General features: G+C 45.8%; 1 protein-coding gene across 1 annotated transcript; it reads left to right on the top strand.

Moving 5' to 3' along the window:
- Nucleotides 1-3441: 3441 nt before the first annotated feature.
- LOC311099769 (general transcription factor 3C polypeptide 4-like) lies at nt 3442-13262 on the top strand. Its single transcript, XM_084140513.1, has 6 exons — nt 3442-3750; nt 6800-8518; nt 8656-8786; nt 10216-10304; nt 10680-12541; nt 12706-13262. Exons 1-5 carry the CDS (start codon nt 3445-3447, stop codon nt 10742-10744), a joined length of 2310 nt encoding a protein of 769 aa, XP_083996639.1. The 5' UTR covers nt 3442-3444; the 3' UTR covers nt 10745-12541; nt 12706-13262.
- The last annotated feature ends 1536 nt before the right edge of the window (nt 13263-14798 follow it).

Here is a 14798-nt window from a genome sequence, read left to right as displayed (position 1 = left end):
GACAGCACAAGGGGCAGAGGAGCACTGATTGAGAGCAACACCTGTCAGGTAAGGCTTTCACAGTTGACGGCACTCAAGGTGAGCAAAGCCCTCCACTATGACCGCTAATCTCCAATGTGCCAGCCCGTTGGGTACTGCCAGTCTCCACTGGGATACCGCCAGGGTCCTGAGCACCCGATCGAACCGCCTCACGGCTGCCGTCCAACTAACTAACATCTCCTCAGTCTCCTGAGCCACGCTGATGTGCTCTAAATACATTTCATTATCGTCATGATGATTATAGCTGTGATTGTGTGTAGCTGGTAATGCGCTGCAGCAGCTCCCCCCTGGGAGGTGTCTGTGAGACTGAATGATTAAAACACGTATGATGAACCATGCATCAAAACATTGCTGTGGGGTTCCTACAACATACAGGCAACCACATCCACTGATGCTGTACAGAAGTACATAACAAGGGATTGTAGTCTACAGAGGGTTTGGGGATTTTAAAGGTAAAAACTCCAGGATAATATGACAGCAGGTGGATACTAGCAATGGAGTGAATTGACCTTTGCTGACCCCATCCATAACCATAACCTTAAGCCTCACACTATATATATATATAACATATACAGTACACTAATACCATATAGTCTTTGGAATAAACTTACTATCACACAATAAATTAAGTTAGGATGAGGGCTTTGTCCCATCTGGACCAGGCTTCCGCCACATGTGATGACAGAAAGTGAAGTGAGTTAATGTGACAGCGTTCGATTAATGTTTAATCCGACATTCGCATACATCCCTAGCTAGGATCATCCCAAGTCAAAACCCACCAAAGACACACAGCAGGTGTCTGCAATATTCATACGCTACACGCTTCATTACAAATTAAACATACCAAGGTCCGTGCATTTATTTATTCATTTCGATTATCGAAACAAAAGACAGAAAATTGTGAGATTAAGACACGGTCGCCTAGCTATTCTATATTTGTCTCACAGATTTGTAACAATTTGTTTTGTGACAAATAACTGTGCCTGGTGAAATCCCACTGTCAGCTCAGTGAGAGTCAGGCTGTGGCTGTGAGGAGAGAGGTTGTACTGTACTGTAGGGCTGCAACAAATCACTGTCTGTCTCTGTAGCTCTCTGCTCTTCAGGAGACCAAAGCAGTTTGCCCTTTGCCCTGTCCAGGAGCATTCAGTGTCTCATCTCACAACACATGCTGATTGGTCTCAGAGAGACATGAACCAGAGTCCACATCTACAGCATAGCACATGATAGTTTTCATATTTTTACTACAATTAATGATCCCACTTGGTGTCCTTCGCAAAACCCACTAGGCAGATTAAATGACTGATGTCTCGCTTGTCAGGTAAGGAATAACTCATTATTTATTAAGAGAATGTCGCTATAATGCATGCCATTGGGCCCAGTGTTTAATCTTTGTAAGTGATACACCACATTTCTACAGTAGAGTGGTGAAACAGAGGTGACACAGTCTGTTCTTTTGAGCTTTGATTCAGGGTCTTTACCTGACAAAGTAATGTTAGGATATATCAGTTATGCTGTTAGAGCTTTTGTGCCGAATCCACTGCGGTGTTACAGGTGTCACGTTTATGGGCATGTCGCAGCAGTGTGTAGGAGGGAGTTTCCAAGATGTGGGAAGTGTGCAGGAGGACATGGAACAGAGGAATGTGTAGTTTCGGTGGAAAAAGTTGTGTGTGTCAACTGTAGGGGTGCCCATGTTGCTGGGGATTGGAGTTGTCCGGTGCGAGAGAGGCAGGTTGAGATGGCCAGGGTCAGAGTAGTGCAGAAGGTGTCGTATGCTGAGGCAGTGAAGAAAGTAGAGGAGGGTGGATCAAGGGTGAGGGATTCTGAGATGATCAACAGTATGTGAATAGTAGATATGTGCCAGAACAGAGGGATAGGCCAATGAGTGATATACAGTATTTTTCAGTAAGGTTGGCTTCTTAGCGTTTATAGCGATGGTTATCAACTGTACCGCAGAGATGGAACGTAAGTCACAGAAAATAGTTGTTGTGGTAGCAGCTGCAGAAAAGTACTTGGGGGTATGAGATTTGACTTCAGAAGAGTTACAGGGTGTGTTGAGTGGTAGTGTCTCGTCCTCTCAGGCCATTGGCCTGGGGTAGAATCAGATAGGGTTAAAGTAGTGGAATAAGGTGCTGGGTTTTAATGAGTATAGGGTTAGTTGGTAGGGTAATTAAAAATATATGTTTATTTTATTTTTCCCGTTTCTCCTTTCCCATTTTGTATCACAAAGTGTAATGGATTTATACTATAGTTCAGTTGGGGGTGGTAATGCAACATATTGGATGCCAACCGCCATTAAACTCCACAGAAGAAGAAGAATAAATGTCTACAGTGACTGAGTCAGTGTTAGGGTCTTGATTGATTGTAATGTAGAAAACTACCCAATAGAACTAGGTCCTACAGGCCCTAGTTTTGTTGCACCTGGACTACTGCCCAGCTGTGTGGTCATGTGCGGCAAAGAGGGACATAGGTAAATTATAGTTGGTTCAGAACAAAGCAGCACATATCACACTTAGATGTACACGGAGGGCAAGTGTCAGTAACATGCATGTCAATCTCTCCTGGCTCAAAGTTGAGGAGAGATTGACTGCATCACTATTGGTCTTTGTGCGAGGTATTAATGTGTTGAAGGTACCGAACTGTCTGTTCAAGCAGTTGGCACACAGTTCGGACACTCATTGGTACAACACAAGACATGCAACCAGAGGTCTCTTCACAGTCCCGAGGTCCAGAACACAGGCTGGGAAACGCACAGTATTAAATAGAGCCATGACTACATGGAACTCTCTGCCAACCCAGGTAACTCAGATAAAAATTTAAATTAACAGATAAAAGAACACCTTCTGCACACAGGGGACTGTGAAGAGACAGCCATTTTATATATATTGTATTATAATTTTCACTGTATTATGTATTAGTAATGATATGTAGTTAATTCCTTGACTAATAATGTTCTGTACTATGTATTATGTCATGTTTCATGTGGACCCCAGGAAGAGTAGCTGCTGCTTTTGCAGCGGCTAATGGGGATCCTAATAAATACCAAATAATAGGCCTAGTGTTAATCTTTTTATTTTTACCATGCAGACAGTCATGCTGTTATCTCAACCTATATCACTGTGTTGTACTATGATACATTGTAATAGTTCATATTCTATCATAAAAAAATATTCCTAACTCGTTGATTAAATTAAGATAGATACATACTCATGGCTGGATATCTAACTTGGTGATGTTATCTCGCTATCTCTACCTTCATTAAAGGCATAATACCTTAGCGATCTCTACACTGCAACCGGAGAAGCTTTGCGGATCTTTTTCCTCGTGGTATGAGATGTCCCTCCTCCCCGCCGTAGTGACGGTTTAGAAACTCTGTGGTGACGCGTTGTTTTATTTTTCACATGGAAAATGGCGGCTTGCAGCCCAACTCGCGCTCCGGATAGGGTAGAGGTAGGACAACTTACCGAAGCCGAACGGGAGAATGATCCCTGGGCAGCACTCGGGCCAGTCGTGAAGAGGGATCCGGTGATAAAGCTATTGAGTCCTGTCAGCGGCCTGGAGCCGCTCACGTGGTCTGAGGACCACCGAATCTCGGCCTCTGCGACAAGTGGTATTTCTTTGATGGAGGTAGTGTGCGATGTTCACGGAAATAACCAAGACTTGGTGCTGCACCGGACCTCCATCCACGTGCCGGACCAAGTCTGTGAACTGAAGGTGAATCTGTGACACATGTAGCTAACAAGCTTGCCTTTGCGTTCATTCCATACCTCAAAACCGTGCATTACAAAAATAGACGTTGTGACGTTGTTTTTACCTGTCAAATCGGACGGGCTCCAGCTGAGTTCATTCCCAGAGGTAGAGGACTAACCTCACACTGGTGAATGAAGGAAGTTTCTGATGACTCCACCAACGGAGTGGAGCAGAGACCAGGTTTTGTGGAATCTAGCTCCTACCAGGGGTGCAACTTTCACTGGGGACTGGGGGACATGTCTGTCAAATTGACCAGGAGTGGTCTTATTTTCATTTAATTGTATTTCTGAAGAACAGAGGAAGATTGCAGTGAGCCTCAAAAGAATCAGAACAACATAAGTTTTATGTTTTGAACTTCAGAGTAGAGGACCGGTCAAAGGAGTCATCTCAGGGGTGAAGACGGATGTTCAGGTTGATTACCTGAAGAAAATTCCTGGTGTGGTTGGTGCCCGGCTTCTGACCCGCTGGGTGAATGGAGAAAAATAAGAAAGTCTGTTGGTCCGGTTGTTTTTTGATGAAGAGCAAATACCTACGCATGTGAAGCTTGGTTATGTAAGATACGCTGTAAGAGCTTTCATCCCCAAACCATTGCAGTGTAAGAATTGTAAAGGATTTGGCCATGTTTCAAGTGTGTGCAGACGGACAGAGTATATTGAAGGACGACTGTGTTGCAATTGTATTGGGGATCATGAGCCCGAGATCCTGGAGTGCCCTGTAAGTGTGAAGGAGATTGAGGTGGCAAAAGTTAGAGCGGTCAATCAAATCTCCTATGCGGAGGCGATTTTGTTTGTTGAGAAAACAAGTGATGCTGTGAAGATATGATAGACTCACCACCACAGCCTGTAGTAAATGTTTGCTGCCAGTCAAAATATACCCTGTGTGTTAAAAAGGTGCATTTTGTGGCGTTCATTGACACACTTATAAACTGTACTGCACAAGTCTCAAAGAAGTCTAAGAAACTGGACATTGTTGTGGACTTAAGGATTTTACATCTGAAGACTTGCAAGGGGTACTGGCGCCAGAAGACCCGTCCTCCCAGGTTTCCCTTGAGCCTGTGTAGGGATCAGAGCTGTTTTTTTAACAGAAACATAGTTTGATTTATTTTATTTTATTTATTTATTTATTGGTCTTTTTTTTGGGGGGGGGGGGGGGGGTTGTTTCAAATTTGGAAATCTTGTTTCCAACCCGCACAGTAGGTGGCGGGATGCACATGAAATTGTGCAATCCCCAAAATACCATAGAAGAAGAAGAATACAACCACCAGACTGTTTCCTTTTTGAGATTCAATTGGCACATGCACATTTGCGCTGAGTTGCCATCTTAGAGCAACAGCATTGAGCAAACCATCGGTGGTTGTATTTGATTAACGTTTATTGAAAAAGGATGGATTTCAGCAAACAAATAAAGGCACAGAAATACAGACGACAAACATAGGTACACTGTAGGCATTTCATAATGTGAATCGATGTAGTCGGAGCTAGATTCCACAAAGCCTCTGCTCCACTCCGTTCGTGGAGTCAATAGAAACTTCCTTCACTTCGGTGGAGTTTAGTCAGCTATCACAGGGGCAGAGTCAGAATATATACAAAGTATGTGGACACCCCTTCAAATTAGTGGATTTGGCCATTTCAGCCACACCAGTTGCTGACAGGTGTATAAAATTAAACACACAGCCACGCAATCTCCATAGACAAACAGTGACAGTAGAATGGCTTTACTGAAGAGCTCAGTGACTTTCAACGTGGCACCTTCATAGTATACCACCTTTCCAACAAGTCAGTTCGTCAAATTTCTGCCCTGCTAGAACTGCCCCGGTCAACTGTGTTATTGTGAAGTGGAAACGTCTAGCAGCAACAACGTCTCAGCCGCGAAGTGGTAGGCCACCCAAGCTCACAGAACGGAACCACCGAGTGCTGAAGCGTGTAGTGCGTATACATTGTCTGTCATCGGTTGCAACACTCACTACCTAGTTCCAAACTGCCTCAGGAAGCAACGTCAGCACAGGAACTGTCAGGAGCTTCATCAAATGGGTTTCCATGGCCGAGCAGCCGCACCCAAGCCTAAGATCACCAAGCACAATGCCAAGCGTCGGCTGGAGTGGTGTAAAGCTCGCCGCCATTGGACTCTGGAGTAGTAGAAACGCGTTCTCTGTTGTGATGAATCGTGCTTCTCCATCTGGCAGTCCGACGGACGAATCTGGGTTTGGCGGATGCCAGGAGAACGCTACCTGCTGACTGCATTGTGCCAACTGTAAAGTTTGGTGGAGAAGGAATAATGGTCTGGGGCTGTTTTTCATGGTTCAGGCTAGGCCCCTTAGTTCCAGTGAAGGGAAATGTTAACGCTACAGCATACAATGACATTCTAGACGATTCTGTGCTTCCAACTTTGTGGCAACAGTTTGGGGAAGGCCCTTTCCTGTTTCAGCATGACAATGCCCCCATGCACAAAGCGAGGTCCATACAGAAATGGTTTGTCGAGATCAGTGTGGAAGAACTTGACTGGCCTGCACAGAGCCCTGACCTCAACCCTCTCGAACGCCTTTGGGATGAATTGGAACGGCGACTGCGAGCCAGGCCTAATCACCCAACAGCAGTGCCAGACCTCACTAATGCTCTTGTGGCTGAATGGAAGCAAGTCCCCGCAGCAATGTTCCAACATCTAGTGGAAAGCCTTCCCAGAAGAGTGGAGGCTGTTATAGCAGCAAAGGGGGGACCAACTCCATATTAATGCCCATGATTTTGTAATGAGATGTTCGACGAGCAGGTTTCCACATACACTACATGACCAAAAGTATCTAGCTTCTGCCTGATGTGTTTACATTGACTGATGGCTGCAATTAACAATTTATCCCATTGCAAAACATACTGTATATTGAACAGGCTAATGTTAGCTAGCAATATAGGTTGATGTTGATGTAAATGTAAATGTTTTGGATTGTATATATCTAAAAATAGTTTTTATTTTCTCCCCATGAAATGAGATTACTTTGGACTAACATTTGTTTGTCCACCAGGTGGGTCCAGCAGAAGACCTGTTGAGGGCCAAAGACAAGTTCTCCAGCTCCAGTGACCCAGCGGTGAGCCAGTCCTTCATGCTGGACAGAGTGTTCAACCCCACCGTGGGCGTCCACAAGGGCATCCTGTACACCAGCTGGTCCCCCCTGGGCTGTGACGCCAACGGCCGCTGCCTCCTAGCCTCCCTCACCCTGGACCACCGGCTGATCATCCACAGCAGCACCAAGCGTCTACAGTGGACCGTAGTGGCTGACCTGACCCAGCTTTATGGAGAGAGCCTGGAGAGCAGAGGCTACTCTGTGCAGGGTGGTGAGCCCCCCAAGGCCAACCTCCTGGACCTGGCTGAGCTTCAGAGACGCTACCGCATGCAGACCCCTGTACGGATGGAGTGGTCCAGTGTGTGTACCACGCAGCACGTCCAGACCAACAACGAGTGTAAGGACGTGGGAACGGTGCTGCTGGCCGTGCTGATGGAGAATGGAGACCTGGTGGTGTGGCAGTTTTGCCTGCCCATGCTGGGGAAGGACTCTTTGTTGTCCTGTAACACCATCCAGTCTGGGGTGTTGTCCCCCAGCGTGCTGGCCTGGTGGGAGTACGAGCACAGCGGGCGCAAGATGAGCGGCCTGATCGTGGGCAGCAAGTTAGGGCCCATCAAGATCCTGCCCGTCAACCTGAAGGCGGTGAAGGGCTACTTCACCCTGCGCCAGCCCGTGGTCCTCTGGCAGGAGTCGGACCAGATCCCTGTGCACAACATCAAGTGTATATCCCTGTTCCACCCCAAACAGAACTGTAACTGTAGCCTGGTGGTGGCGGCCAGGGGCTCCTACCTCTTCTGGTGCCTGCTGCTCATCTCCAAGGCGGGCCTCAACGTGCACAACTCACACGTGACGGGCCTGCACTCCACCCCCATCGTCTCCATGACAGCCAGCCGCCAGGGCAGCTCCATCTACACCTGTTCCATGGACGGAACGGTCAAGAAGCTCACGCCTGTCTTTACTGACATGGCCGTGGGCTTTAAGCAGGAGGAGATCGTGCTGCCAGAGGGTATTGCAGGTCGGAGGATGCACGGCATCGCGGTCAGCCCCTATGGGGCGTACCTGGCCCTGGTCAGTACTGAGGGGATGACCAACGGTCAGCACCCGGTCTCTAGGCCCTACCAGGTCCAGTTTGTAACCCTGAAGACGCCCAATGACGCGGCGGCGGAGTTGCTGGAGTCCCCGGTCCAGAGCCTGTTCAAACAGACTGACCTGTTGGACCTGGTGCGCTGGAGGGTGCTGAGGGACAAACGCATCCCGGCCATGCTGCAGGAGGAGCTGGATGACAAGGTACACAACACAGGCTCCCCCTACCTGTGGAGGTTAAAACTCTTCCTGGTGCGTGTGCTCTACCAGTCCCTGCAGAAGGCCCCCGTGGAGGCACGCTGGCGCCCCACACACGAGGACGCCAAGGTGTTTGTGAAGGACGGGGAGGGGGGTGTCGGGGGAGAGGGTGGAGGAGGGGAAGAGGAGCACCCAGAGGCCCAGGCGTTGGAGGAGCAGATGGGGGAGGTGATAGCGTGGATCGAGGCGGTGGAGGCCCACCTGACAAGGGAGCACATGAAGAGGGTTCTGGGGGAGGTGTACCTCCACACCTGGATCACTGAGAACACCAGCATCCCCACGCGGGGTGTCTGTGACTTCCTCACCAGCGACCCCACGTACGAAGACAGGGCTGCCAAGGTTAGACTAGGCTACCTACACCTCTTCTGTTATCCTATTCCATAGGTATAAGCCTGAGTAATATAAACGACTGTTGGAACATTAGGCTTACCCTGTTGTTGTGCATGATTCAACACCTCTTGCTCTCTGCACCCCAGGTCCTGATAGGTCACATCCAGAAGAAGATGAACAAGCAGACATTCCCAGAGTACTGTAGTCTGTGTAAGGAGGTGCTGCCATTCACAGACCGCAAGCAGGCTGTCTGCTCCAACGGACATATGTGGCTCAGGTAAAGTGCCATCAACCCTTTCTTCAATATTTCAACCACCTGATTCCTGTCATCTAAATCCAGGGTTTCTAATTCTTAGGCCTTCCGCATTCTTTTCATAATTAGTCATTAGTCAATTGCATTTACTGATGAATGCTACCATATCACATTTTATGAGATTGCCTCTATTTAAACTAGGGAGCATAAGTCTCTGAATTCTGAACAATACTAAGCAGAAGGAGAAGTCTCCCGAGGTCCACAGACACTGGGCTGACACTGACAAGTGACTCCACACACAGCAGCTAAATGCTTATTTTGACTGTTTATTTATTATCATCACAGAACACTAATCCAGCCTCCCACCTTTTGATATTTACCCGTGTACTGCTCCCCTCCTCCTGCTCTATCCCCCCATACCGCTCATTAGTTGGGTGGTATATGCTGCCCCTGGTGGACACTTTGGGACAGTCCGCAGCCTCTAAGTCCCACAGCACATTTCAATAGTCTAAAGTGGTTTCCTCTCCCCATCTCCTAGGGATGTGTTGAATAAGGATGTCTACCATGAATTCACTTTCACCTATTCAGTTTATTTTCTCCAGTCATTACAAATGAAGGGAAGGAGACAAGGAGAGGAAATCACTTTAACCACTATTGAGATATCCCTTCTACGGTGTTAGTGCTCATCTGAAGTATGCCCGTTTCTATTGAGATATCCCTCCTACAGTGTTAGTGCTCATCTGAAGTATACCTGTTTCTATTGAGATATCCCTCCTACAGTGTTAGTGCTCATCTGAAGTATGCCCGTTTCTATTGAGATATCCCTCCTACAGTGTTAGTGCTCATCTGAAGTATGCCTGTTTCTATTGAGATATCCCTCCTACAGTGTTAGTGCTCATCTGAAGTATACCTGTTTCTATTGAGATATCCCTCCTACAGTGTTAGTGCTCATCTGAAGTATGCCTGTTTCTATTGCGATATCCCTCCTATGGTGTTAGTGCTCATCTGAAGTATGCCTGTTTCTATTGAGATATCCCTCCTACGGTGTTAGTGCTCATCTGAAGTATGCCCGTTTCTATTGAGATATCCCTCCTACGGTGTTAGTGCTCATCTGAAGTATGCCCGTTTCTATTGAGATATCCCTCCTACGGTGTTAGTGCTCATCTGAAGTATGCCCGTTTCTATTGAGATATCCCTCCTACGGTGTTAGTGCTCATCTGAAGTATGCCCGTTTCTATTGAGATATCCCTCTTACGGTGTTAGTGCTCATCTGAAGTATGCCCGTTTCTATTGAGATATCCCTCCTACGGTGTTAGTGCTCATCTGAAGTATGCCCGTTTCTATTGAGATATCCCTCCTACAGTGTTAGTGCTCATCTGAAGTATGACCGTTTCTATTGAGATTTCCCTCCTACGGTGTTAGTGCTCATCTGAAGTATGCCCGTTTCTTTTAGGTGTGTGTTGTCCTACCAGGCGTGCCAGACACTCACGTACAGACGCTGCCTGCTGCAGGATAGCATCGCCAGACTGCCAGTGCCTGAGGGTAAGCAGCTAGAGTCACTTTCCATCTCTCTACCTCTCTCTGACACTCACTCCATCCTCCTCTGGTATTAACTGGCAGCTCATCCTGCTCTCTGATCAGCATATCTCCTTCTACAGCATTGACACAATATAAGAAAGTACTTGAGAATGTACTTACATTCTTATCAGGCTTAGTTTTCACTAGTTGTCAGACTGTCAGCATAAATTATTTTAAATAAACCTAACATTGCTGAGTGATCAATCTGTTGATGGTTTACTGCTCAAATAGTGGAGCAGGTGATTGTGATTGAACAGATGAATCTGATAAAATACTAAATGTTAGCTTAATTATTTAGTATGCCCCCTTCCCTGTGTCCCTCCACCCTCCTCACTGCAGACCCAGACTGGATCAAGAGGATACTGCAGGGTCCTTGTACATTCTGCGACTCTCCACTCCTCTAGGACTATAGGACAGGCTTGTGGAGAGCCAGGGTTACAACACGCCTGCTTGGACTAGACAGACCATTTTTCCAAAGGACACCACTATTCCTTATTTTTCCTTGTTACTTATTGCCAAGCATTATTGATATGTCTAAATGAATTATACCACAACCTTTTCATTTTTTAAAATAAAGGTTTTGAATATACATTTTAAACCCCACTGATATGAATATGGTTTATTAAGAGAGAAAGTTGAGTGTGTGGAGATGGATCTAACCTTTTCTCTCGGAGTTCACAGCCCCATAAGGAAACCTTATGTTCCTTATTTTGACTGCATTTCCAAACACGTGTGTGTTATTCTGTTAGGCAAAAACAAGGGGGGGGGCCTTGGCATGTCAGCCCTATTTTGGTATATTTCTGCCATTAGAGAGCAACACATACATATCCTCACTGACTGAGGGGAAACAATCTAAATGTATCTGTTATTTTAATTGGCAGTGTAAAGCAAGTTCCATGCTGCATGTGGGAGAAAAAAAGGACTCTCTTAGATGAGGACTTCCGCTATTGTAGACGGAGAGAAAGAGAGGCGAGAGGGGAGCACGAGGCAGGAAGAGAAGGGATAGAAAGTGTTTAAAACTGACGCTGTGTCTCTCCCATGGGGGCTGATTTGTAATGAGATTCTACAGTAATGAGGGACGGAGCCGGGCGGCAGGCAGATGTGATGCTCGTTCTAATCAAGGGGGGGTTAGAGTGCATATTGTTAAATACCATTTTTTATTTTGGGAAGGATGTATACTTGATGTGCTCGCCCCGCCGGTCCCCCCCTCCCACTCCTTCCCCCTCCCCCTCCCAGACATGGAGGTCAGTGGCCAGTGATCAAAGATGGAGTTGGACCTGGGAGACTGGGCTAGAAACAGCACTGCTCTCGATCTTGTCCTCTCATCCCTTACATCCCCATAAACAGCCCTGGCCAGGCAGAGGGGTGAGGGGTCCACCCTCCCTCCCTCTGGTGTCACTGGAGATGATATGCTGCCCTGGGGCTAGCCCTGCGTGAGGAAGGTGCCCAGCTCTCAACACTTGATGAGAGGGCCAGAGTTTTACCCAGTCCTCAGCCCATTGTCATCAGTAGATATGTTCAGAGATTAGTATTTGAGTAAATTTGGATAATTTGCCTGTTTTCTGCTAAGTGGCTAGTTTCGTCTGATCTAATCATGTCTGTGGTCGATATGGCGGTAGTATGCGTGACACCACCGTATTTTGGAGATCCACACTGAAAATACATCTTCAGGTTTTGAATCATTCATTAGAAACTAGCACTTTGGTAATTATTATCATTCAATATTCTCTCATTCAAAATTACCAGTGGGGATCTTTTTCTTAGACAAACTAGCATTATAAGGAGCATGCAGGTTTTTCCATCATGTGATTGGCTCCCAGTAAGTGTCTTGTTTGTCAAGTGGAAGTGTTTCTTCAGGTGAGAATGTTCTTGTCATTGATAGGTGGAGACCAGCGCTGTTAGAGGTTAGCTGTGTTTGGTTGAACCTCCTCCTACTTTAATAGAATAATCTGTCAAAGAGCATTTCCACCAGTAATTACCGTCTCCCCTCCCTTTCTTCCTCTGTGTCTTAGCTCTCACAATACTTCAAAAGGAGGATTCTTCTCTATGCATACAATATTTATAGCCTTCATGTCAATGGCTGGATCGTGTAAAACATTCATAACACCTTTTCACACTTTTATTTAATATGCTATTCCTTTTGTTTGTTTATCTAGTTTGAATTTGATATATATCCTATACTCTTATGTGTACAGAACTCAGTAGAGGCTGGTGGGAGGAGCTATAGGAGGACAGGCTCATTGTAATGGCTGGAATGGAGTTAATGGAACTGTATCAAACATATAGAAACCACGTTTGACTCTGTTCCTTTCATTCAATTCCAGCCATTACAATGAGCCCATCCTCCTATAGCTCCTCCCACCAGCCTCTGATACAGATGCATTTTGTAGAACCCAAATATCTCTCCAACCATTTACACGGTAGCTGCTTCATTTGACTGGAAAGTCCTATGGGATCAAATTGATGTGGTTTTTGTTTGCATTTTTTGTGTTCATGTTGATTTCTTACCTTTGTATTTTGTCATTTCGATAACTGTTTGTTTTGCATAGTCCGCTCATTCACTTCATAGTTTAGAATGGAAGAAAAAACGTTGGACGAAGGGTTTCCATTGCAATGTCTCACCTGGACTACCCAATCTTCTGTCCTTTAGTCCTATTTGACAATCTCATGTCAACTAACGGAGTGCTGTCAAGCCAGAGACACTGATCCCTATAGTACCCAAAGATGACAGCACTCACTTCTCCCTTATCTAGCGCTGTAAATCCTTTTTGTCCTTGTCACTGTGCTGTTTCACAACTTTCATGTCTCCTTAATCGTATTTCATTGGGTCATCAGGACTTTTCCATGACCCTTATCTGTAACCAAGAGTTAATTGGATGATATTTTCCTGATGTGTAAATAAACATTTTTTAAGTCTTTGTACATTTTGAGTATTTTTTCCATTGAATTAAAGACTCTAAAATGGAAAAAGTGAATCCTCCATAGTAATGTTATTACCCTAAACAATTATGTTTGTTTACGCAGGTAACAGACAGTCCCCTAACTCTGAGATAAACACGACTGTCTGCAATGTTAGCACCCCAAAAATAAACACACAAGAAACATTAGGGAGAACGAATGCTTTTCTGAAGTCACTTCACTCCACTCACACACTCCAACCCCTGAGAGAATACTTTTCTCTCCTCAGGTTTTAAACTACTCCAAACTGAGGCACATCCTCTAACTAACTTGTCCCTGCTAATGAAGTGAGTCTGTGGGGTTTGTTTTAAAGCGGACTTAACATGGTCCTTTAACGGGTAGACGACTCCTCTCTCTGTCCCCAGAGGGGCCGGGGCAGTGACCCGAGACCAGTGGTGGGGCTGTGTGGAGAGGAGGAGGAGGGGGACATGTCCATCATTAGAGACACTGCTTGTTCTTGAGCATGGGGCCACTGGAGTGGAACTAATACTGAGAAGTAGCAGTATAAAGGGCATGAGCAGGGAGGCTTGTGTTTTACTGCTACATTAATTAAGCTCATTCTCAACACAGTGCCCGCCACTCTCAGCCAGAGTTAAATAAGTCTGAGGGGGTGTTGTGTGTGTGTCAAATCCAATTTAATTCGTCTATATGCTTCGTAAACAACAGGTGTAGACTAACAGTGAAATGCTTCTTTACGGGCCCTTCCCAACAATGCAGAAAGAAAATAGAGAAATAATAGAAAAGTAATAATAAAGACACGATGAGTAACGATAACTTGGCTATATACAATGGGTACCAGTACCGAGTCGATGTGCAGGGGTACGAGGTAATTGAGGTAGATATGTACAGTGGGGAAAAAAAGTATTTAGTCAGCCACCAATTGTGCAAGTTCTCCCACTTAAAAAGATGAGAGAGGCCTGTAATTTTCATCATAGGTACACGTCAACTATGACAGACAAAATGAGGAGAAAAAAAATCCAGAAAATCACATTGTAGGATTTTTTATGAATTTATTTGCGAATTATGGTGGAAAATAAGTATTTGGTCAATAACAAAAGTTTCTCAATACTTTGTTATATACCCTTTGTTGGCAATGACACAGGTCAAACGTTTTCTGTAAGTCTTCACAAGGTTTTCACACACTGTTGCTGGTATTTTGGCCCATTCCTCCATGCAGATCTCTAGAGCAGTGATGTTTTGGGAATGTCGCTGGGCAACACAGACTTTCAACTCCCTCCAAAGATTTTCTATGGGGTTGAGATCTGGAGACTGGCTAGGCCACTCCAGGACCTTGAAATGCTTCTTACGAAGCCACTCCTTCGTTGCCCGGGCGGTGTGTTTGGGATCATTGTCATGCTGAAAGACCCAGCCACGTTTCATCTTCAATGCCTTGCTGATGGAAGGAGGTTTTCACTCAAAATCTCACGATACATGGCCCCATTCATTCTTTCCTTTACACGGATCAGTCGTCCTGGTCCCTTTGCAGAAAAACAGCCCCAA

The sequence above is a fragment of the Coregonus lavaretus genome (genome assembly GCF_964263955.1).
Source record: "Coregonus lavaretus genome assembly, chromosome: 24".
NCBI lineage: Eukaryota > Metazoa > Chordata > Actinopteri > Salmoniformes > Salmonidae > Coregonus > Coregonus lavaretus.
This window is presented reverse-complemented; position numbering and strand designations above follow the sequence as displayed.

Bases quoted from the DNA above. Each gene is read 5' to 3' on its own strand.
- LOC311099769 (XM_084140513.1), top strand. From the start codon at position 3,445: ATGGCGGCTTGCAGCCCAACTCGCGCTCCGGATAGGGTAGAGGTAGGA. The intron at 3,751-6,799 runs GTGAATCTGTGA...TTTGTCCACCAG, and splicing joins ACCAAGTCTGTGAACTGAAG to GTGGGTCCAGCAGAAGACCT. The intron at 8,787-10,215 runs GTAAAGTGCCAT...CGTTTCTTTTAG, and splicing joins AACGGACATATGTGGCTCAG to GTGTGTGTTGTCCTACCAGG.